This window comes from Populus nigra, chromosome 8 (assembly GCF_951802175.1).
Source record: "Populus nigra chromosome 8, ddPopNigr1.1, whole genome shotgun sequence".
NCBI classification, from domain to species: Eukaryota; Viridiplantae; Streptophyta; class Magnoliopsida; order Malpighiales; family Salicaceae; genus Populus; species Populus nigra.
In genome coordinates this window covers 14,566,184-14,589,653 of record NC_084859.1, presented here as the reverse complement: position 1 = coordinate 14,589,653, position 23,470 = coordinate 14,566,184, and the positions used below count along the sequence as shown (strand labels likewise).

Genomic DNA, 23,470 nt, shown 5'->3' with positions numbered 1-23,470 from the left:
AGGACAACATGCAGGAACAGAAGGGCTCTTCTCTAGATTTGAGAGGATAGAGATTGAGGTTCGAAGGATCTGTCTAGCCTAACCAAGTGTCTGAAACCAATCTTCAATACGTCATTAAATACTAGAATCTAATGGTTTTTACCACCTTCTCGCTGTCTTCCCAATATCTTTGCTAAATACTACAGTATCTGTGTGATGTTATATATTGCCACTAAGGATTAGATCTCATCCTAGATCTTCCTTAGCTGTGTGATCATTTGGTCATATTGTTAAATGCTAATGTCAAACTCTAGATGTCATTGCATACATCACTGTTGATCTTCTGTATTGTACTCTAGAAATGGACGCAACCACTGTATATGCTCTTCTTTTGTACTCATTTCTTGGAAATGATTTGTGAGGACTAGGTGTATTAAGCTAGTTGATCAGGTTAACCGATTTCAGCACATAGAGCACCGGCCCACCGGCCCATTGAGCCACGGACTGGACCTCCTTGCAACAACTGCTACAATTGGAGGTAGGTTACTGTGAACCATAGCCCTCCATTATATGAATCAGATTATTAAATTGATTTCTATGTGTCACAATAATGTTGGGTTAAGCTTGCTTAATGGAATGGAGTTAATACATGACTTGGAACTGGATAACTTCAATCTGGAGACTTGGAAACTGTCTGCACATGGACTCCCCCCCAAATTTAGCTTGGAGTGACAGCCCGTCTCGTGTTATTAAGCTGTAAAGATGATGCTATCCTGAGCTTGTAGGCACTGTTGAGAAAATGTCTGGATGCACTTTTTTAATCAAATTTCGTTTTCATGTCTCGAATGGTACCGATGAAAGGAAAGTTTCCCGTAAGTGTTAAAAAGAGTACATGCACACAAGAATAAAAGAATGTGACAACTGACAAGGAACAGCTTATGTGTGCTCTCTCCATTCTGAGATTAGTTTAAGAAATGCTTTCGTTTCTGTAGTCCAGAGTTTCTTTTTCTTTTTTCGGTGATTTGTTTTCAGGTATAGAGTCTCTTTATTGCAGAAAAGGACACAGATTGTTTGGAAGGGGCTTGGAAACAGTGTGTAACTGTGTGCGTGTGAGGGGATGCACAGCTATGACAGCTCCTTTTTCACACCATCATACTGTACAATGTGTGTTGCTATGAAGTCAACCATTCTGTTCTCTAGCCCCAAAAGTAAGGTTTTTCTAATAGCTTTCAGGATTCTTGTGTATTTCAAGGGCTTTCAGGGTCCAACCTGTCTTCATTGCCCATTATCTCCAAAATCATACGTTGTAGGTGGGGTCCCACACGCCCCCAACAGGGTGATCTTTTCTAATGATCCAACGGTTCATGATCATCAATGTGGTTGACTTTGGCAATCTATTAAATGGTTAATTAGTTGTTACCCGTTTGTATTCACGACACGTGTCTGGTGGCAGCTGGGTTCCTCCTAATCCAGCTGTGTCTGATTGCTGATCTACTGATTACAAGATCATGACACTGCTGGCATATACCGTGGAGTCTGTGTGCAAGTAATCTGCCTTGTTTTAACAGGCTACACGCTGGTGCGATCTTTGCCCACACTCATCAGGGTTAAAGTTCCTAATCTACTGGGTCTTCAAGTAAGTTATATACAAGAAAGGAAATTTCTTGAAGTTTTTTTCTTTAATTCGAAAGAAAGCGTAGAAAACATGAAAAAGACTTGGACAGATGAAGATCAACGTGTCAATTAATTCGCTTATATGAAAGTTTCACGTTGAAGTGATCCTATGTAGATAGATGCATGCTGTTGCTTAGCGATGGTTTATGTATAAAGATGGACAGATAATATTGCAGGTGCTGAGTTACGCGACAGGGAGATGATCATGGAGCAACTTGTTCTTCTTGTCTGTGCCGTACGCCTAGGGAATGTGCATTTATATTTAAATTACAGTTTAAGTAAAGAAGAAAAAGAACTTAAGAAAAGACAACTTTTGTTGACTGAGATTTGGAAATAGGATTAAAATACACAGTAACGTTTATTCAAAGGACACAACCATTTTAAACTCTGTGTTTACTAAAATTTGATGTAATTGTCAGCAATGTTATTAAAATGGGTCCTGTATGGTGAGTCGAACCGCGACTCTAGACCTAATTTGAGATGGGTTTAGAAAAAAAACTAGGTAATAGGTAAGAGTTGATTTGATTAAATTCAAAACAAATTAAATAATATTATTTTTAATTCATAACTCAACACAATTTTGAAACTAATTTCATCATTAATAAATGGTGTCAGCAAAATGTTTTAAATTTATCACCATTAACTCTGCCATGAAATCCTAATTTTGGGTAATAAACCTCTAGATTTGCCGTAATATTTGTTTTTTTTTTTCCTGGTCACGGTGGGAGTTAATGGACTCTCTTGCTGCTCACGTAACTGGGACAAAAGGTGAAGAGTCGAGAGGTTGTCCATTCTGCAGAACCAGGGGATGACTAATGTGACAATAGTTACAGCTTCTCAATCCCTATTTTAAACAATAAGTTCTATTATTTTTAGCATCTCAATATTATGATAAATTTTTTATTTCAAATCAAAGTTATTTCTAATCAAATATATTAGTGAATTTTTGTTGGGTCGGTAATTAAAAATAATTTAAATTAATTTGCATAGTTCACACCAAATGTAACTTTAATTAAGAATAATAATTACTAATAAACTCAAATTTAATGGACTTAAAAAATTCTCTGAAAACCTAAAATCTCATAATCTCGGGCAACGTGTCTATACCTAGCTCCAATGAACTCAACCTTGAAGAAAAACTCAATTTCATGAGCTCGGTTTAAAAGAATAGTCTATCTTTCATAGGCTCAGTTTAAGGAAAAAACTCAGCCTTCATGGGCTCAATCTTGAAGAAAAGTCCAACACTCATGAGCTTAGCCTTAAAAAAGAGTCTGGTTCTCATGCGCTCAACCTTGAGGAAGAGTCTAGCTCTCATGGGCTCAGTTTAGATAAAGAGCTCAGACTCAGCCCTATTAAAATTATGAAAAGGATATGTAAGGAATATTTATCTCTTATTGATGCATATATCAGAGATATTTTATCTTATTGAAGCTATTAGAAAAAAATTAAACTTTAACCATTCATCTCCATAAAAACATAAGACTCATAGATTATAAATACACCATAAATCCTTCAAACTCTAGGTTTACAATCTTCATTCTCTATTGTATTTATATTTTCAGAGCATCCCTCTCTCTAAAATATCAGTCTTTTCTCTTTAAAAAGATATTTATTTAAATATCTGAGAGTTTTTAAATCTATCAAAAATAACTTTTTACAAGCACTAGGTATCGACAACCAGCCATCTTAGTTAGAGAGAATGGATTAGATTACTAAAATTAAGAAATTGATCGATTTTCGACATATAAGTCTTGTTTTCAAACTATTTGAATTTTTTGGGATATCATCAATTACAATCAATTATAAAGGCAAGATAGTTTTTAAAGGCTAGATATAAATATATAATTCTTTTGGAAATGGAAAGAACATGTTTGGTAGGGGTACAAGGAAGAAAAAATTATAGGGGTAATTTTTAACACCATACTTGTGTTGGGCAAAAATTTTGAGGAGGTTTTTTCTTTTAGAAGGATAACATTTAACTCCAAATAAGGGGTTAAATGTTAGAAGGCTGATTTTTTTTTAAAAAAAAATTTAATATTAATTTATTAATTTTTTTATACTTCTCATTTTGAATACAAGTATAATATCTTTTTATATATATAATTTTATTTAATTGAAAATCTGATTTGTTTTTCATTGAAACCTACTTTATCTCGAAGTTTTTTCAACGTTTTCCAAACATCCTTTGACACTTTACCCCTTCACATGTTTTGCACTTCAACACTTGAATCTTGCTCCCTTAATATTTTCTCTCTTAATTTTTTATACAGTAAAAAAGAATCTGAGTGTAGATGGCAGCGTAGCCCAAGTCCCGCAGCTAGTATATACTATACATGTAATGGGCCTAATCCACGGTTGACCTCCAAGACACTCTAATTTAATTTAACTAGGCTTAATCCACGTGCAAGTGCTAATCTGACCATATTACGCTCGATAACCGTGATGTGCTTATTCTAAATAATCAAGTTTGGCAGTTTAATTAATTAACAGTCGTCTCTTTTGGCCCCCCTTACTTTTTGGCCCTCAAGAAAAATTATTCCAGTCTTGGCTACCCTAAGAGGTATGCTAGCTCCACCCTGACAACCATCGTATCGTCGTCGTCACGGTGTATTTCAGGAATATAGTTGATTTGATGCCCATGGACCTAGCCCCTGCGTGCATTAAACATTAAAGCTCACTCTTAACATCTCCCAATGAAGTGGGAAACCTCTAAAAGCGTCGTGTTTTTTCAGGGGGGAAAGAAAAGGAATATAAGATAGTTTTCAATTTTTCTCGTATCATTTTATTCTTAAAAAAACTTTGGCAGAATCTCAACAGTGACTTTTCTGTATATTTTTCTATATTGTGATGGCAGAATAGGAACCCATACCGTGTGAGCAGTGATTACCTGCCTGAGCTGGTCTGTTAGCATGGAGACATCAACATTGAGAATTAATGACGAAAACATCTCAATACCCTTCAGTTTTTTTCACGAAAATGTCTTGTTCTTAACTCCGATCGACCTAATTAAAACAATTAAATATGTAACTGAGGCCGGAGAGGGGAGTGGATGCCTCGGGGCGAGAGGCCAAGTTGAAGGATTCAGGGAGGTAAATTAGAAACAGCCATGACATTACTGATGCTATTAACCATCTCCAGGATCCTCTCTTCCATTTTTTTTTCACTGAGAAAGAAAGGAACTCCACCGACGTTTTAGATCGGAGCTTTGCTTCGCTTCTATCCTGCGTCGTTTAATTCAACTGTGGTTGCCCTTTAGAGAGATTCTTTAGAGAGATTCATGATACGATACCGTTTTGCTTTAACTGAGTACTTACATGTTTATTATTATAAAATTCATACAGAGCAAATATATAAATTAAAAAAATATATATATTTTTTTATCATGTAAACAAATATCAAAATTATACTTAAATAAAACTTAAAACTAGTTTCTAGTATTTATTTGTTGAAATACTTCAAACATATATGATCTAAAATTTTATTGTTGCCAGTAATTAATTTTTTATTCTTAAAACTTTATTATTCATTATTTGATACAAAATAACTTTTTTCAATAAGTTTATCAGGATTCAAACAATTTCTCATTATTTAGGTGTTTATATAAACAAAATTCAACAAACTAAAAAGAATAATACTAAATATTTCTCTACAAAAACCGAATATAAAATATAAAGTAGAAAGAAAAAATAAAAAAAAGGTTTTTAGAAAAAACAACATAAAAAAAAGAAATGAACCTAAGAAAATACTTTGATATTTTTCATTTGTTACCGACATGCGTTGCACCAGCATAAAAAGAATATAAAGGCGATTTTAATTACATGATGAAAAGTTATTTTTATTTGTCAGGAAACGCCACCCAAAATACACGGATGTCTCATATGCACTATCAACTTTTCCCATTAAAATAATATTTACTATGTGTAAAAAAATTAAATTGCTCTTCATTAAACTAACAATAACAAAAAAATTATATCAAAAAGGTCAAAAAACCATGACAGGTGTTTTTTTTTTCTCAAGGATTAATGTGTTATTATACTATATTTTTAAAAGTGAAAAAACAGAAATATCATTCTTTGTTGATTTTAAAAATACTAATTTGAAAGTAATTAAATCACTTAATTGTGCTTAACCATTTATAAAATACATATATACTTCTAGTTAATTTTTTAATAATTAATAAATCATGTGAGGAGATTGAAATAGCCTCAACGTGAAGACCATTGATTTTTTTCTTAAAGAAAAAAAGGGTAATTAAACTTTTATATTGAATAGTAAAATGTGTCTATAGTGAATTTGCCTTCCCCTTTGGGTTTTATTTATTTACTTTCTTCTCTTGTAGGTGTACCGGTAAAAGATCAGGAATTGGCTACGTCCCAACCTGCACTAAGAAGAATCGATGAAATATGTACCAAGAGAAATGAAAAGCAGCACCGTTTGGCACCATTTCCCCTTCCTCACCGCACTATGGAGACAAGCCGAGTACTAATGAACTCTCAAGTGGGTGTTAGAGTGGGCAAAATCGGACTGTGGCGCTGCTAAATGGGAAATATCACTCGTATTCAAACCACGGCAGTTTCTTAACTCGGCATTGGATTTCAAAGGTAATGGTTTTGAGCTCTTGCCCTTTGGTGCAAGGAGGAGATGCTGTCCATGGCTGCAAAAAGCAGGTGCCTTCTGTTCTTGCACTATCGATCCATCATTCTTTGATTGGTCTCTCCCCCTTAACTCAAGGAATTAATTAATCCCAACAGCAGAGACATGATTGAGAAGTTTGTTTGCTAATGAACACCCTCTCCTTCTAATCCCTAAAACTAGATTCTTATCATTCCTGTTATCCCATTCTCCATATGCAGTAACAGCTTTGTCGTATGCAGTAGTGTGTAACACACCAAAATAACTTTTTGAGTGTGATTGTCGCGTTTCTTATGATAGAAGTGCTGGTTTTGATGTATATTTTCTTTGGAGATTGCCTACTGATTGATCAAGACATGGAAATTCCAGTCTCTCTATTTTCTTGATATATTCAGCTCTCCTAAATGAGAAAACACATGGAAATTCAGATATCCTTCTTCAACTTCATTTCTTGTTTTGAATAAGCTTTTCAGGATCATTAAAAAAAAGGAAAAAAAGCTTTTCAGCACACATCACTCACTTATTTTCGTACTTCGCAGAAAGCCAACTGGTGTTTAGGGTTGAAGATTATTATTTGCAAGGCAAAATATACTCCCAAACAATAAAATAATTCCACTTGTGGCAATTTTCAATTCTCAAACACATCATGTTTTGCATTTCTAATAGTCCTTCAACTTATAAAAAGAACGAACAACGTAATGACAAGACTGCAAAGAATTCATGATACATAAAGAACGAACAACGTAATGACAAGACTACAAAGAATTCATAATACATAAAGAATCAAAGAATAAACATAAAACTGACTCTGAATTCTGTGGACCAAAACCTAGAAACCTGCCCCGCAAAGAACTGAAATCGGTATGAAACTACTGTGTATTCATACAAATGTATCTTGTGCTATTAGACTGACGAATCTTATCTGCAACAAAAGAATGAAAGAATAATCACAGCTTCTTCTACCTACAAAGAATTTAGTGTCCCCCCCCTTTCAGTATGCAAGAATGGTATGGAATTTTGATGATATGTATGGAAAAAAATCTTCAAGGTGGCTGAGAAAAAGAGGTTGAACTCCCTGCAATGTCTAAAGGTGTCCACGCCGAGACTGTGTAGAGAGGTTGATCTAACCAACTTAGAGTAAGCGCTGCTTCCTCGTGCCCTTGTTTCTTAACTTTGTAACTATCACAAGAGTACATCTTCAATAGCATTTGGGCCTGAAGCATCTCCCTCTCATCGATTCTCACGCACCGGAGCCCTCCTTGCTCCATCAACTTCTTCCACTTGTCAAAACTTTCATGTCTTTCATGCCGGTCACTTCCTTCACAAGCAACAACGTTTCTAATTTCCCGAGCATACATCTCCTCTAATTTGATCCTAACTGGGCTGTTAAATGGAAGGCTAGAATCAATCGAGTCAAATATAGCAGAGTAGTACTTCAACGAATTGCAAACTCTTGTTTCCAAATTAGGGGCATTATGTTCCGCTTCTTGCTCTGCCAGAAGGACTATTGTGGGGTTTGTACTCCGGATAAGCCCCAAGAAATCCCTCAGTGCTCCTCCACTCCCATCATATAGTGTCTTGTGCATTTGGAAAATACAATTAATAGCCACACACTCCCTCTCCTTCACATGGAGCATCCACAACCTCACATCTTCTAACCTGTCCACAACTGGATGAAACTCGAAAGGCAGGTTCAATGCCTCAGCAAATCCAGCAAGCCTATCTCCTGTCTCATTAAGCTCTTGCTTAGACTCACCTATACCAGTGATTCTAACATGGCTAGGAGGATTAGTCCTGGAGGCCAAACTCTGAAACAAACTAGGCCATTGAAGCCCTTGCCTAATGTCAAAATCTATAATGTGGACCCTATCTTTCCCTTCAAAAGCCCTCAACAACATCTCATTCGCCGTGAAATGAATGAACTTCGGAATTGGGCTCACTTGATTCAAAAGCCTCAATGCAGTCCCTGAATCATCATCAACCCGATCAAGTTCCCGGGGAGCAGTTATATGAAAAATGTGAGGCCAAATCCTTGTAACTCTAAGAGCTAATGCCTCGGTATAATAAGCAACAAGGCGGCTAATAGGAATTCCTTTGGGGGAAGCAAGCTCCCCCAGTTTAGCTATAAAATGGTTGATCCTAGCAATATTCTTTAACCCAATCTCTTCAACACAAGCTGTAAGAAAGCTGACCAGCTCAAACCCCTGATGCTCTCTCTGATCATCCTCTGCAGCCTCCACCGCGCCTTCTTGTGGATGAGGAGGATTGCTAGAGCCATTACCCACTTCGTGCTCCACTACGTTCTCGCTTAGTCTAAGGCCCAAGCTTTGACTCTCTGATGAAGTACTTGAACCCGAGGCTTCTTTTACTGGCCTTTGGCTACTCTCTCCATATTTTTCACCCAGGTCAGCGATCTCAGTTATAACAGAGTCCACCCATGGATTGTTAGACAATGGCAAAGGCGGTGAATTCACTTCACTGGGCACAAAGCAAACCCTCTCCTCATCTCCTGAAAAAGTCAAAGAGAAAGGAAATTGTTGAGGGTTTAGGCTTCTAGGCACATCCAAACTTGGTTGAAACCAAGAATTGCTACTACCCAACTGGCCTAAACTCAAACTATCACCTTCGCAAATATCATCAGATTTACCGTTATCATTGTTACCCTTTTTTCTCTTAGCCCTGTTAAAGCAAGACTCATCAACTGATTGCTCGGCAAACCTCTTCAAGGTCTTACCCTTCTCCCAAAACTCATCTTTCACTGATTGATTGCTAGTTGCCAATGGTGGGAGCCTGATATTCTGCATGAGAGAGCAACTGCTGGTCTTGGACTCAAGTGATTTGTCCACAGACAAGCCAACACCTACAGGCCTCATTGGCTGCGACCGCGATGATTCTTTGCGAGAGAAAGTACATGGCAAGTCCAATCTCTGTGTGCTCATTGAAGGTAACTGAAAATGGCAAGCTTGAAACTGCGCAGGTGATTCACTCCTCAATCTATGCCTTGGTGACAGCAATGTTGAACTAGAACACCCGGCCAACATCCTCTATAAACTTCCAATTTTTCTTTTCTGTGATTTTTGTTTGATTCACCCACCCTATTTTTTTCTATTCTTCTCTCCCAATCTCTCTTTGTTTCTATAACAAATCTTCAACTATGAAATGTATGGTCTTGCTCTATCGTGTATGCGTTCTATGTAATCATATAAAACTTTGCATGTATATTTGAAAACAGAAATCAAGAGAGATGGACTAATGTGAGTGTGTGAATTTTCTTTTTCTTTTTCTAAGAAACCAATAAAAAGAATAAACAGGAATCCGATGAGTAACAAAAAAAAAGAAAAACTAAGTTTTCGTAAATGGTGTTCAGTGTTCCTGTATGAACAATGTGAGCTAGTATGCAGCTATTTAACAAAAGACTAGGCAATGAAAACTCCCCAACCCCAACGAAAGAATGAAAGAATTTGTAAAACTAATCAATCATACAAAACAACACCTATAATAAAACAGTCATCGGATTCCAACACATTTAAAACAAACTCATTGAAACAAACTATCAACTCTAATATTCACTTCATGGAAGGAAACGCAGAAACATACTTGCGCAAACTGCTGGCTGAAATCAACACAACTCTTTAAACCCAGTTCAGCATTTGAAGTTTCCATCACGGTACTTAAAATGAAACCAAAACCGAAACCCAGAAACCCCACCTCTTTAACCATGCATGATCAACAAAGAAAAATAGCATTCACTCACTAACCAAAGAAACCATAAACCATAAAGAGGTTGTGTTTTTATATACTAATAAAACATTTGGTTCTTGTTCTTCTCTCTCTTTCTCTCTCTCGCCCCTTCTCTCTCTACTACTATGTTTCTTACTAGTAGTATACCTTCCATAGCTGTCTCAGTCATTGCTTTTTCTAAGACTGGCATGGTTTTTACCAGCACTTGGAAAAAAATTATGATTACTGTGAAAAGGGGTGTTCGAGAAGACTTGGGAAACTGGTTTTCTGGTCGTTGGATTTTGATCAGATGGTGGATGATGCAAGTTCAAGTGGCCGTTGGAGCATGTCGGGAAAATATGACCGTTGGAGATTGGAGGAGGTGGTGTGTACGGAGGAGGTGGTGTGTATATGGGTGAAGATTTTTATTCCTTTTTTTGTTTTTTTTTTACTTTTTCTCTTTTTCTGTTGTTTTTCTCTGTGACGATCACGTAGGATGCACGTGCCTGTTCACCAGACCGTTGGGTTATATCATCGTCTCGTCTTTGTTCATCCTTGCTAGGACTTCGCGTGATTATCATTAACTTCCCTTGACCTCCAATGTCATCAACAAATATTAACACACGTGATGCACTGTCGGCCGTAATTAGATACTGATTATCGTCTTGCTTTTTTATGAGGAATGGATCGCTTGTAGCTAAGGGCGATGGGCCCTCGGGACTAGGGCAGGTAAAGCTAAAAGATGTTTGCCAGACTACAACTAGAAAGAGGCCAATGCCATCTAGATTCCAGACCGTGCAGTGACACCTGTATTGAAAGCAACAGTAAGAGACAGCACGGACATCCGGTCCCAACGGAAGGTGGAAGAGTCATGACGTACTGTACACTGCCCGAGTTTGGAATTATAAAAAAGACAAAACCTTACCACCGAAAGAGTTGATCCCGTACTATTTTTTTGATACGGCAGTTTGGACTTGTAAGCGATGAATATTTGCCCTGAAACGGTAAGATTGTTGAAATACATTGCACCAATTGGTAATTTGACAGCATCCCCCAGATGCTGCCAACGGCATACCTGTTAACGAAAAATAATAATATTTTTTAATCATCAATATATTAAAATAATTTTTTTTAATTTTTAAAAATAATTTTTAATATCCAAAAATACTAAAAAATATTAATTTTAAATTAAAAAATTAAAATTTTTAAAAACACGAATGAAAAAAGCTGAGGTGGAAAGGCTGTAACAGCAGGAGCTGCATGCGAAACACACGCCTTTTAAGTGGGATCAAGAAAGTTCATAAATACCAACATAAATAATATGTACAAGAAACGCAACCATAAACATGTAACCCATGAAGCCAGATTGAATGTGAAATCTGTCCGCACAGTGTGGATCCGAGTGACATCCCCGGACTCCATGCATTGATTCATTTTTCTAGACAACAAATTTATAACTTTTTAAGTTGTAACTCTCTACAATTTGTAACTAGTTCATCCTTAGATCAACTCTAGAAACAAGGCTTCCTGTTTGCTGGTGAGGCCAAGTTCGTTGAGAGTCAACGCACCCTCTCCATCACTGAAAGCACGCCTTGGGTATGGCCTAACCTGCTCAGGTAACAAAACAAATCAGAGACGGCAGGAGGATGTAAATTTAATTACCATCTTTACCAGAAGAAATTCTAGCATCAAAATAAAAATGGTGTAAAGTTTCAACAAAACAACAAATCAAGTGTACATCTGGAGATGATTTCACCATAACCACTTCAGCTTACCAATCTGTAAGTGCCTGGCTTGACCACTCTGCCAATATCTATGAAATCAAAGAGAGCCTGCAAAGCACAATAAACAACATTTTAAAACCAGGATGGTAAGCAGATACAAAATGTTTAAGCATTACTTTCCCAGCAAAACTCAACTCACGTGTAACTTGTCAGACTTGAGAAATCGGCGGCCACGCCGGCTTCCATCAGGCATCCGCACCAAAAGCGTCACAGCATTCTCATCATTAGATGAAGGTTCAAGAGCCAGAGAAGCTTCTTTAGCTGCCAACAGTCTCTCAAACTCCTGCTAGCAAGAATCACACAAGCAGCTATAAACAATTAACAAAAGGTTTGTCAAAGCCATTAGTCACATCCCTTCCTCGACAAGCAAGGAACTGATTGATGACTTTGAGAGACACTTGCAACAATATCTACCACTGCCAAAGGTAAAACCAAAGACCATGAAGAAAAAATAGCAAACAAGGTGACTGGCTGCTTTGAAGAGCATCAAAATCTCAATTCCATTGTTATCATTTACCCAGACAAGAAACATATATATTACCAAGCAACATAATTGACACTGCGAGTTTGAAAATAGACTTAAATTAGTCACCAGTTCCATGTCCATCTTTAGCATAGGAAAACGAGAAGACAATACCTGCTCTTCCTCCAATTTTCTACGAGATTCTTCCTCCTTTTGCCTTTCTTCTTCAAGAGCAGCTTTCCTAGCCACTTCTTCTTGTACACGGCGAGCTTCAGCTTCCTCAATGGCCTTCATCTCCTTTTCTCGGTCAGCTGCCAATGATGCAAGATACTCATCATCCTGCATCCACCAGACAAAGCATACTAACCGCATCAACATTATGGCCCAGAATTTGAAATTTTATTTCGCAGTCAAAGAACAAAAGCCAAACCTGTTGTTCACGGATCAGGCGCTGAGCTTGTAAAGAGGGTGATGGAGGACGAGGTACTGGACGAGGATAATGATCCTCATTTTGCATGAACTGGTGGTGAGGTGTATATGGAAAGCGATATCCAGTCCCTTCAGGAATTCCACCAAACATTGCAGCCTCAAGCATGACTGCTTCATCATGCTCCTCAGAAGAGATGCCTCCCCACTTCAATTTGTCAAATTTCAAGTGTCAACAGATTTGTTTACCTATAGAATGTTATGTGTTCTACATATTGAAATTAGAGTTGATCAATTGTAGAGAAGAATTGTGAAGGATACCTCATCAGAAAATGCATCTCCATTGTGCAGGGGATGACTTCCTATATTACTCTGTCCAGGACTTGATGGCGGGCTAGCCTCAGCAACTCCAACTTCTCTAGCAGATTCCAAAGAGCCGGAAGATGGCTGTCTTGATCTATGCCTAATGAGAGGCTGATCTTCCACATCTTCCGCTTCATCTTGGATGGAAGAGCTTCCTGCCTCCTGCCTAAATTGAGTCAAGAGACCATTGTGAGATTTCCTACCTCTAACCTCAGAAGTAAAATCTAACACATACTTTCTTATCTTCTGTTTTATATGATTGTGCAATTATGGGATGCATTTCAGGTTTTTTCTATGATTATTTATTCTTGGCAGGCCAAGTGAACATGGTTATCTTAGATGGCACAAATACTTCATTGCCCTTTTGTTTGGCCATTACATCATAAGAACATCACATCAGTCATAGAAAAAGTCCAATATCATATGATTATATGTACTAATGACCAATTAAGAATACTTGCCCTCCATTTGATGCAGCTATTTTCCCCTGCCCTTCCTCAACAGCATTATCTCCTACTTCTGACGGTCCAACTTTCCCCCTCTGGTCATGCAAAGTTTTCTCTTGCTCTGCTGTCTGGATTCAGTTTGTGTTAAACAAGACCAAGAGATGCCTATAAGTGAAGCAAAGTGTAAAGAAACACAAACCTTTAAGGATAATGAATCCACATGTTCAAGTTCAGCATCCTCCCCATGAGACTGCCTTTGCTGAGGTCCAGTTTCAGTTAGCTCCTAAATGATAATGCATATGATCAATTAAAAAAAGAAACATTTTCAAAAGAAATAAAAAGGTAAAGAGAACACCTTAACAAAAAGCTAATCCAACCTTTTAAAGTTATGATTTTAGAATTTAGATTGCAACTGATCAAACTACTTTTTAAAGTTTTTTATTTGGAGCTCTTTTGCATGTAGAAAGAGGCAAACTGGCAGAAGAACCTTATTTTTTTACAAGTTTATGTCACATAGCCCAAATAAAACTTACAAATCAAAAGAAGCATCCAAATCAAAAGGTTTGATGCTACGAGGGTCCAAATCAAAGTTCTGAGGTTCAACAGGTCTGCTTCAAATTGGTTATCGGTACAATATCTAGAGTACAGTAACACAAACTACCTGGAAAAAAAATCAGATAGTGCATGCACCAACCCATTAGCTTAGTTGGCTTACCTGAGCCTCTTGCTTTGAAGCCTCAATGGCAGCCCGGACCATTTCTTCTTCGATGTCATTGCTATAATCAGGTAAGTTATCAAATTCAGGAGCACTGGGCCTGAAATGTCCGTCAAGAGAACTATCCCGTTGGGTGGCCCGTGCATTTAAGTCAGTTAAAATATCATCATCGTCATCCTCAGCTATGACTGTTCCCTGAATACCAGGACCTTGTGCATGTTCAGTTCCAGTTACATCTTCAATAATAGGAGCATGAACAGAATGACCAGATGCATCACTATCATCCTTGACCTCTATAGGTATCTCCCTTAACTCTCTTGGTTGAGAAACAAAGGGTGCCTGGTTCATAAAATCAGAACCAGTATCAAATAGACCTCTTCGAAAAAGTGGATAGAACAAATTCATAGCACCACTCTCAGATGGAATTGATAGAGGATTTCTTCTAGGAGGTGGCGCAACTTCAATTGGGTCATCATCTATATCCATGACATCATCTTGCAGCGAAGGAATGGAAGGTTGTCGCATGCTGGACATGTGAAAACAAAATTGCAACATAAATCCTCAAATACATACCACAAGAACTGCACAGAACAAATTTTTGCTACCGGAGGATGAAAAACAACAACTAACAGGCAAAAGGATGACAAAATGGCAGGAGAGACTTACGCGCTTCTGTCTCCTTCGCTGAAATGCGTGTTGACAGCTGCATTGAGATCACCACCATGTTCCTAATTGCAAGCAATCAAGAATCAATAAGTAATCACAAAAACCTCGGATTAAGTCTAACCTCCATATGATTAAAAATATTATCTGAACTTGAAAAATTGGTTACAAATTTGGACCTAAACTTCTGCGTCTACTACATCAAATAGTCAGATTACACTTGAATTAACCAAAAAATATAATTAGCAATCAACATTATCAACTACTTAGCCCACAATGCTGACCCTAATTACATACCGATTACAAAATCCAACAATCAAAGCATGAATCTCACTCCAGTTCTTCAAGATTACAATCCGATTGATTAAAAAAAAGGGTTACCTCAAGTTTTTGCACCGCTACATCTTCGGCGACGCCTGTGATGCTGATAAACGTCTCGATTGCTTCTTGATTATGTCTGGCCATCTTCTTTTTTTATTTTTAAGAATGGAAGGCTTTTATTAATTGATCTCACCGTTGTGTTTTCTTTAATTTAGGTTTCTAAATTGGAATCGGAAAGAAGAGTAGATGATGTTTGTGAGTGGAAAGAATCTGAAGAGATGGGATTGTTTGTGCTGGTGAGGAATGAGGAGAGGAGGCGAGGAGAGTTTCTCCGATATTCTACGCTTCTACTTGAGTCTTCCAGCCTCTACCTATAGAAATGCTGCCTTTTCTTCCTTTGGATTGGGGAGGAAGAAATGTGCGTCGTTTGGGTTTTATTAGAATATTTGTAAAACAACCGACCTGAAGTCAGTGGAATCTAATGATTTTTTGAATAATTTTAATTACTTTTAAAAAAAAAATGATTTGGCTTGGTTTCAGTTTATTTGTTTAATGACTCACGTTATGCTCATGTCGTATCAATATATTTTTAAATAATTTTAAATATGGAAAGGTATGCCTTGTTATAATAGAATTCTGATTATTTTATTTAAAATATAAAAATAACTATAAATATTTTAAAATTAACTAACGTCAATATTTTTTTTTCTATACATGGTAATTAATTAATATGTAATTACATAGTTAATAATCTTAAATATTTTAAAATTGACTGACCTTAATTATTTTATCTTAAGCATGCCATATCCTGGCTTGTCTAGATTCCACTAATTTCAGTCACCTTTTCTTTCTCTATCTCTTTGCCATGCTCTTCTTCTCCACTTAAGAACTTGTAAGCCATAATAATACTGGTTTTGACTTTAAACGAGGTGAACAAAAAATATATAATTAACCAGAAGTCAAGAGAAAAATATATAAATAAATCCATGAAAAAGAGGGACCTATAAGTTTGAAGGAAAAGAGAGAAATGAGAATGGAGAACGGTGAATTAAGGTTTCAATTTTTTCCTTCTAACACAATTACAAATTGAGATGGATATTTGCTTGCTTTTTCTAACTAAGAATTGCAATTTGCAAAAAAGACAAAAAGATTGAAAATTAAAATGGTGCATATCTTGTTCACTTGTGTTTTGTCAATTAGTTTCTTTTATATTTGTGAATAAAATAATTACCAATAATTTAGACTGTACTAAGGCTTATGAAGCCCCAATTGTAGGGGTAAACATCGGGGAGTGTTGAATTCTAAGCTAATAACAAATATGATATGCCCAAAACATTGAAGCTAGTAAATTTATTTTAGGTTGACCATGTTGACTTAAGTCAACCCAACCTACCCATAACTTGAGTATTGTTTCAGATCAACCCCCAAGTCAGGTTTTATAACTATACTTGTAATGATAAGAACAACTTTTACATGGACTAGTAGAGTGATGGTGTTTTTTCTACTTTCTTGCACCTCATTTTAGCATACTTTCTCCTTAAATTGTAGTTATATATAAATACTAAGAGGTGCAAGAGGTGAGGTTAATGGAAGAACCATTTGTCGTGGAAGAGACATGGCTCTTAATTGCTCTTGCATGGCCAAAAGATCCTTTATGAGTATTCTTACTTTCTCAATTAGCTACTAAAAATCTATAAAAGCTAATGTAACACTTGTTATATAAAAGGTTCATAACTTTTCATATCATAAAGTTTCTAGTTTGTCAATCATTGAAAGAATGAGAGAATATATTAAAAAAAGAAATTAAATTGGCTTTTGTTCGAGAATTCCATACATATGGTGTTGTTGATGAGGTTTGAAGAAAATCCTAAAAAATCAGAGCCTTTTGAAAGCTAATAAGGGGTTAAAACATTGAAAATAGATTGGTGTGTTTAATAATTAATGAGAATCACGAGCACCTATATAATAAGTCTCTTATTAGGCTTAAATGACACTTTGATATTAAAGTTAGCAAGATAGATGAAACTTTAAAGGCTATTGTATGTTTGTGTATTGTAGAACAATAATAAAGAGCAAGATAAAAATGTTGAAAAGTAAAGTTGTTTGGCACCATGGTCGGAAAGCACTTTTGAAAAATTATGAAATTTTTATTTTTTATTTTTTTGCTTCAAATTAATATATTTTTGATATTTTCAGATCATTTTGACATATTGATGTCAAAAATAATTTTTAAAAAATAAAATATATATTATTTTAATGTGTTTTTGAATGAAAAACACTTTGAAAAACAACTATTATCACACTCTCAAATACCCTGGTAATCTTATTCAAACTTACCTTTTGGTTCATGAATTTTTGTTTATATATCCATCAGTCACGCTAACTTGCATGGATATAAGAGTAAAATGAGAAAAAGATGAGGAAACATGATTTAATAGCAATAATTTAAGATTACAATACTGTTAAGAAGAAAAGATGTCGTCATATGAGTTATTCATTTGGCATGAACTTGCTAAACACATTTTTGTAGGTCTAATTATGATAGAAAGATATGAGAACATTTAATCCTGAATATCAACCATATGGAAGGATGTTGGAGAAATTTTGGGTCAGGCATCCTCTGTTGTTTGAATGGGAGGTGATTTGTGTTTTTTTAAGTAAAAAATATGTTCTTATAGCTTTTAAAGATGTAATCTATGCTTAAAAAGTATTGTACTTTTAACAAAAAGTCACCACATCTCCAAGCCAAACACACTATAAAGCGGTGTCTTCACGATATTATGTGTCCGAATATGTATCCTTATTAGGTTTGGTGGGCGCTCCAAACCTATTATAAAAGGCCAATTATTTATGAACTAGTTAGATAAACTAGGCTTCTTGAAAATTAGATTACCTTGTCTAAATCTATTAATGAATGAGGTTATGTAGGGTGACCGGCCCAAAAAAAATTAAATTATGATCGAGCTTACAGGCTCCAATATAACCTTTACCTTGTTAGTTTTTGGTTTAGGTTATGTCTCGTCTTCTATTTCTTGAATTGTGTATGCCTCATGTTATATGTTCTAGGTTTGGAGAAACACGATCCATGTTGGATTTTATTTTTAATTTACAATTAATGTTATTTGCAAAAAAAAAATCCAAACCATTAATTTCAAAATTAATAGTTTGGATTTATATGAGATGATGTGTCATATCATCAAATTAGCTTAAGTTACTATAAATTTATATTTGTTGCAAAATTTATCTAATAATTATATTTTATTTAATGGAAAATTAATGTATGCACACACACCACTTATACAAACCTTAAATAATAATTTAACAAAAAGATAAAAACATGTTATTTATTTTCCAATTAAAAAATGAAAAAAGTTCTATTTACATTTTCTTCAAGGTATATATTTTAAAATTATGACATATACAAACCTTAAATAATAATTTAACGAAAAGAGAAAAATATGTTATTTTTTTTCCAATTGAAAAAAATAAAAAGTTCTATTTACATTTTCTTCAAGGTATATATTTTAAAATTATGACATTGTATTAATAGAAATGAAATTAATAAATTCAATTTTGTCGTAAGAAAACTGAGAGGGACTGATATTTAAATAATCATATTAGGTCGGGGACATATTTGTAGTCACCAGAGAACAACTCATTTTAGGCTTATGAGATCCCCTGATTCATTCAGCTCATCCCTGTCATTCTGTTTCTTTTCTTTTTAGGTTTTCTACGGGTAATTTCTCTTTGGGTTTTTTTTTGGTTTTTTTATGGATAATCACAAACTGTAGGAGGCCAAATTTGGTTGTTAGATATTCAATTATTGATCTCCTTTGATTTGATTTGAAGTATATCATGCATGCTTCAGGGTGCGTATCTGGTAAGTCTGTAAAAAGGAAAGAAAGAGATGTCAAAGCTGTTGGCACGGATTGCTGGGTACTTGAGCAACCGAACTTTGGTGGGTGTAGACAAAGTAGGTAACCGTTACTTCACCAGAACAGAAGAGATCGATGGTATCAGTAAGTGGGTCTCTCCTCTTCCTGTTGTAAATTTGTGTCTTTTCTTTTCTTTGCACTTGTTATTAGTTTGTATATTTGTTGATGTTTCAGTGAAAGAGAAAAGATGGGTAATATTCAAAGGGGAGGAGGATCCAACCTCACTTCCAGGTACAAATTTTAAGGCTTGGAAATTTTCCCCTCTCTGATACAGTACTGAATTACGAGGATCATTAGTCATCAAATAACCCTTTCTTATCCATTGGTTGCCTCTAATAAGCTGTTAAGTCCATTCATGATTGTTAAAATACATGTTATTTCTAGTTATTGATATGTTGCTGGGACTTGCTGTGAAACTTGGTTCTTCTGCATGGTTTATTCCTTACACTGAATGTATGTTTATGTGGGTATTGTAGTTGAATGGATATGCTGGCTGAATGGACAGCGTAAAAGGGCTCCAACTCCTGAGGTATGTTAGAGACATTATTTATTTATTTATTTATTTTCACATATGCATAAAGAAAAATGGGATGAAGAAGAAGTCCTCTCCAGCTGAAATATATTTAAGAGTATGTGTGTTAGACATTGAATTTGGAATTGTGTGTATTACGAAAACTATTGTTCAGTCTTGAGCACTTCGTCACCACTTGGCAACTCAGTGAATGCTATTATAAAAAGTTTGGATGATGTATTCATCATGCCTCATCCCTTGGTGTTATCCTAAGTTACTTGGAATCAAATCCTACTCTCATTTGGGGTAGTATTATTTTTGTGCAGTAACAAAGGGGTTTCGGATTTTAAAGATGTTTTCTATACAATAAATTTGCTCTTCTTTGATTGATTTTAAATGTGGATTGTTTGAATGGTTGTTAAATAAATCCAAGGCATCTTCTTTCCTTAGGTAACTTGATGAAAAACAAACAGTACTGCATCAGAGGCTGAATTGACTTCATCATTCCTTTCTTGGTCTCTCTGGACAAGTTAACATTGACACGTAAAATGCACTATTAGTGTGTTGTGCCTTTTTGAATATCTATTTTGTGGATGGACAATTGAGTTTAGACACACATGAGAAATAAGTGTTTATTTTATTACTTCTTTATCATTTTAGTGAGCTACAATGTTGGAGTTGCGTTATTCTTCTTTAAATATACTTGATTTTCTTCAGGAACTGATTGAGATGGAGGCTAGGCGTGAACTTGTGAAGCAGAATGTGGCTCGTAAGTTGCTTGTAGAATTATATAGATCTTTCTGTTTCTTCCTATTTTCTGGTTAATAATATTATTTATGTTTTATTGTTGGCTTGGTACCTATAATATTGCTTGCTGTCTCCTACTTATTGTTTTTGTCTCCAACTTCTGCAGCTACATTGCCACAGCTCCCATACTGCTCACAACACCCAAGCTAACCTAAACCAGCCCTTCAATCATTAAATTAACCCTTAAATTTTAACTACATAGTGAGTACTTGTTTGATGATGCAGTCTCTTCAGGGCACTGTATATCTATATGTTTTATAAATGGTTTTTTGAAGACCTTGACTTCTCATATCTTTCCCTGTTTCTTTTCTTTATGTCTTCTTCATAATTTGAGAAACAATTTTTGTTTCTTTCTTGAAGGTTTTTGATTTACAAAAGTTGACAGTTGAGATACCCTTTTCATTTTCTTCTCTACTTCACACAACTAACTTAGATTTGTCAAGGATCTTAATCAATGTATTTATTTTTCTGTGAAAGTTCTCAAGCAAGAAGAAGAGGAAAGGAGAGCCAGAGAAGGCAGTTCTCGTAAATCCACAAGCGCTGGTAAGTTGCTAAAGCCAAAATCTACTTTTTTAACAGCGTAATCATGCTGATGTAATTGTTGATATTAATCCACCATTTTTACAGGTAAAACTGGAGGTCCAGACTTGAAAAGTTTCGTTCGCCAATTTCCTACTGCTTCTGAGGGTATTACATTCTTTCACTGAAATATTAATTGAGGATTGTATTTCTTGGCTGCAAAACATGTCATTGCATATGCAGGATTTACTTTTACCATGTCATGCCCACTGACTTTGAATATAACACATGTTTACATGCATACTTTCAACTCTGCCGACTTCTGTGCTAACCATGATGACATTATGGTGCTTTTTCTCAAAGGTAACAATCTTGAGGAAGAATCAGATGCAGTGGATAGAGCAAGGTGGGTCAGCTAAAAATTGTCTTCAGCTTTTGAGATAATTTCATTTTATCGCTTACCTTGATTGTGAGGTCAGAGATCACCCATTCTGTTGCTAGTTAAAATAAAAACTTTTGTCATCTTAATTGACCTCTGTTGGCTGTAATTCTTTTTCTAAGCCACCAGTGCTCAATTCAGTTTGCTTCTTCAACCAATGATGTTCTCCTCTTGGGTCTGCTCCAAGACTTGGTTGCACCCATGCATGAGTGCGTGAACATGTGATGCTTTGAAGCTGGCCACCTTATCGACCACCTGAGCTTATATTGTTTTATTTAATCATAAGATTTTACTGTGCTTCTGATAAATCATCCAAGCTTTTACAGTGTCATAATGTATTGTAATATTAAAGCTTCTGTTGTACCGTGCCTTGAAATATATCTAGCAATTGAAATTTTACCTACAATTACATCCTTGCAAGTGGAGCTAGTTTTTTGTCCATGCCATAACATCAGTTGTTAAATTTTGCAGAGAGGGAGAAGCTGGGGGAGAGAAAGCAAAAGAACCTTTGTCAGAGTAAGTAAAGCATCTATGCTATGCACATGATACAATAGTCATAAAGAACTTATGTTAACTTGATCACGACTGGCTATTTGTTGAAGGTTGCATCCATGAGGCACGGTAAGGTGCAAAATTATGGGAACTGCCTATGAAATGTGTTTACCACGTTTAACATATCAAATGAATGTCCATACCATGCAATGTGTTAAAATCTCCATTGCTTTCATGATTCTTTCTTCCACAATAATACTCATGCATTGCTCTCGTATTTTTTTATAGGCATTCAGAACCAACTGGATCTGGTTCAACCTTCAAGCCAGGGACATGGCAACCACCGACATGAGATGGATGACATTGTAATGGTAACCTGTTTTGGTAGTCGTTCTCTTCACTGTTATGATCCCTGATCCCCCATTGGTTTTTTAGTGATTAGAATCACAAAATTCACTAATGACATTGTTGGACAGAATACATATACTGCAAACTTCTTTTTTGGAAAGATTGAGATTTTGGGGAGGTGAGGATAAATCGGATAGGTTTAGCTTCATAATTTGTATCAGCCAAAACAAACCCGAACTCAGGTTCATACCATTAAGCAGCAACATCAGCCATTCAAGAAGATTTGGAGGGATTCTCTGTGAAAGGAGTTTTAACTTTTTGAAAGACCCTTGTACCTTTATTGGACGAGAATATTGGCCTAATAAACCTGTAGCTAATAGCTCGTGCCATCATCAAGCTTCTCTCTGTTTTTCCACCCCTCAATTGCAATAGTTTCACACTAGTTAATCAATAAACAAAATTCATATTCTTTTAAATGATTATCCTGCAGTTGTTTTTTCTCTGTATATTTGAGTTGGTTAATGAAGCTCACCTCAAAGAGAGGGTGGATGCTATAGCAGGCATGGGAACCAGTAAGAAATGCTCTCTTCTTTCTTTTATCTTCTTCGTCTTCTTAAAAGACTTTTCGGAGCTTTTGAGATTTGATAGGACAAGTGCTGTCCTCGCCTAGCTTTTCAAATTTATACTGTTTATCAGATGGTTTTAAATGTGTGGCCTCCAAATTAGATGTCCAAGTAGGGGCTCGTTTGAGACTCCTTGATTTGAGTATTTATCTGATACTTGATTTAAATGAAGAAAGAACTACTGTTGTTATTATACGGGCTAATCATACAGAGTAATAAGGGTTATTTTCTTAATGATGTTGTTATTCTCATTCCATAGTTTGTTAATTTTACTTCATTATTTAATTATCTATATATATAGACTAAAAAACCCCAATTAGATTTTTCACATTTTATATATACTATTTATTTTGATTATGTTTTGCACAAAAAAAACTGAAAAACACAAGAAAATATGTGTGCAGACGTGGGATAATTCTACGATTTTATGATAGATATATTTTAAAAAAGTTATTAAGTCAATCAATCTAAATTGATATTTATCATTTAATTAAATGTTATTCACGTTACCTAATTAAAAAATAATAAAAATAAAAAATCAACCTGTAGTTTATATTTATAGTCAAAGATTGTGCTCATGCAATTCTCTAATATAAAGGTTACATAACAT

At 35.5% G+C, this 23,470-nt stretch overlaps 3 protein-coding genes across 5 annotated transcripts; 1 reads left to right on the top strand and 2 right to left on the bottom strand.

Annotated features, from left to right (window-relative positions):
- Positions 1 to 6,993: 6,993 nt before the first annotated feature.
- LOC133701393 (scarecrow-like protein 28) lies at positions 6,994 to 10,805 on the bottom strand. The gene has a single exon (XM_062125296.1). The coding sequence runs from the start codon at positions 9,324 to 9,326 to the stop codon at positions 7,329 to 7,331; it is 1,998 nt and encodes a 665-aa protein (XP_061981280.1). The 5' UTR covers positions 9,327 to 10,805; the 3' UTR covers positions 6,994 to 7,328.
- A 476-nt stretch (positions 10,806 to 11,281) lies between these two features.
- On the bottom strand, positions 11,282 to 15,611 carry LOC133701394 (plant UBX domain-containing protein 8-like). Of its 2 annotated transcripts, none has more exons than XM_062125298.1 (11): positions 15,247 to 15,611; positions 14,869 to 14,930; positions 14,203 to 14,728; positions 13,687 to 13,770; positions 13,499 to 13,615; positions 13,000 to 13,203; positions 12,683 to 12,886; positions 12,427 to 12,591; positions 11,926 to 12,072; positions 11,781 to 11,839; positions 11,282 to 11,613 (listed from the first exon to the last, which is right to left on the bottom strand). In XM_062125298.1, exons 1-10 carry the CDS (start codon positions 15,328 to 15,330, stop codon positions 11,819 to 11,821), a joined length of 1,614 nt encoding a protein of 537 aa, XP_061981282.1. In that variant the 5' UTR covers positions 15,331 to 15,611; the 3' UTR covers positions 11,282 to 11,613; positions 11,781 to 11,818. The 2 variants fall into 2 exon arrangements, with proteins under 2 accessions (XP_061981282.1, XP_061981281.1); XM_062125297.1 differs by having other exon boundaries at positions 11,781 to 11,837; positions 11,929 to 12,072.
- Positions 15,612 to 18,782: 3,171 nt separating this feature from the next.
- Positions 18,783 to 22,713, top strand: LOC133700974 (uncharacterized). 2 transcript variants are annotated; one of them, XM_062124718.1, is made up of 10 exons: positions 18,783 to 18,922; positions 19,055 to 19,205; positions 19,296 to 19,352; positions 19,598 to 19,650; positions 20,350 to 20,401; positions 20,917 to 20,982; positions 21,067 to 21,126; positions 21,322 to 21,364; positions 21,869 to 21,913; positions 22,178 to 22,713. In XM_062124718.1, exons 2-10 carry the CDS (start codon positions 19,094 to 19,096, stop codon positions 22,239 to 22,241), a joined length of 552 nt encoding a protein of 183 aa, XP_061980702.1. In that variant the 5' UTR covers positions 18,783 to 18,922; positions 19,055 to 19,093; the 3' UTR covers positions 22,242 to 22,713. The 2 variants fall into 2 exon arrangements, with proteins under 2 accessions (XP_061980702.1, XP_061980703.1); XM_062124719.1 differs by lacking the exon at positions 18,783 to 18,922 and having other exon boundaries at positions 19,063 to 19,209.
- Positions 22,714 to 23,470: the final 757 nt, after the last annotated feature.

Excerpts from the sequence above, each read along its gene's own strand:
- LOC133701393 (XM_062125296.1), bottom strand. The coding sequence starts at position 9,326 with ATGTTGGCCGGGTGTTCTAGTTCAACATTGCTGTCACCAAGGCATAGA.
- LOC133701394 (XM_062125297.1), bottom strand. The coding sequence starts at position 15,330 with ATGGCCAGACATAATCAAGAAGCAATCGAGACGTTTATCAGCATCACA. Across the intron at positions 14,729-14,868 it reads AGCGAAGGAGACAGAAGCGC|CATGCGACAACCTTCCATTC; the intron begins GTAAGTCTCTCC and ends TCACATGTCCAG. Across the intron at positions 12,073-12,426 it reads GAAAATTGGAGGAAGAGCAG|GAGTTTGAGAGACTGTTGGC; the intron begins GTATTGTCTTCT and ends TCTTGCTAGCAG.
- LOC133700974 (XM_062124718.1), top strand. The coding sequence starts at position 19,094 with ATGTCAAAGCTGTTGGCACGGATTGCTGGGTACTTGAGCAACCGAACT. Across the intron at positions 19,353-19,597 it reads GGATCCAACCTCACTTCCAG|TTGAATGGATATGCTGGCTG; the intron begins GTACAAATTTTA and ends TGGGTATTGTAG. Across the intron at positions 21,914-22,177 it reads GCAAAAGAACCTTTGTCAGA|GCATTCAGAACCAACTGGAT; the intron begins GTAAGTAAAGCA and ends ATTTTTTTATAG.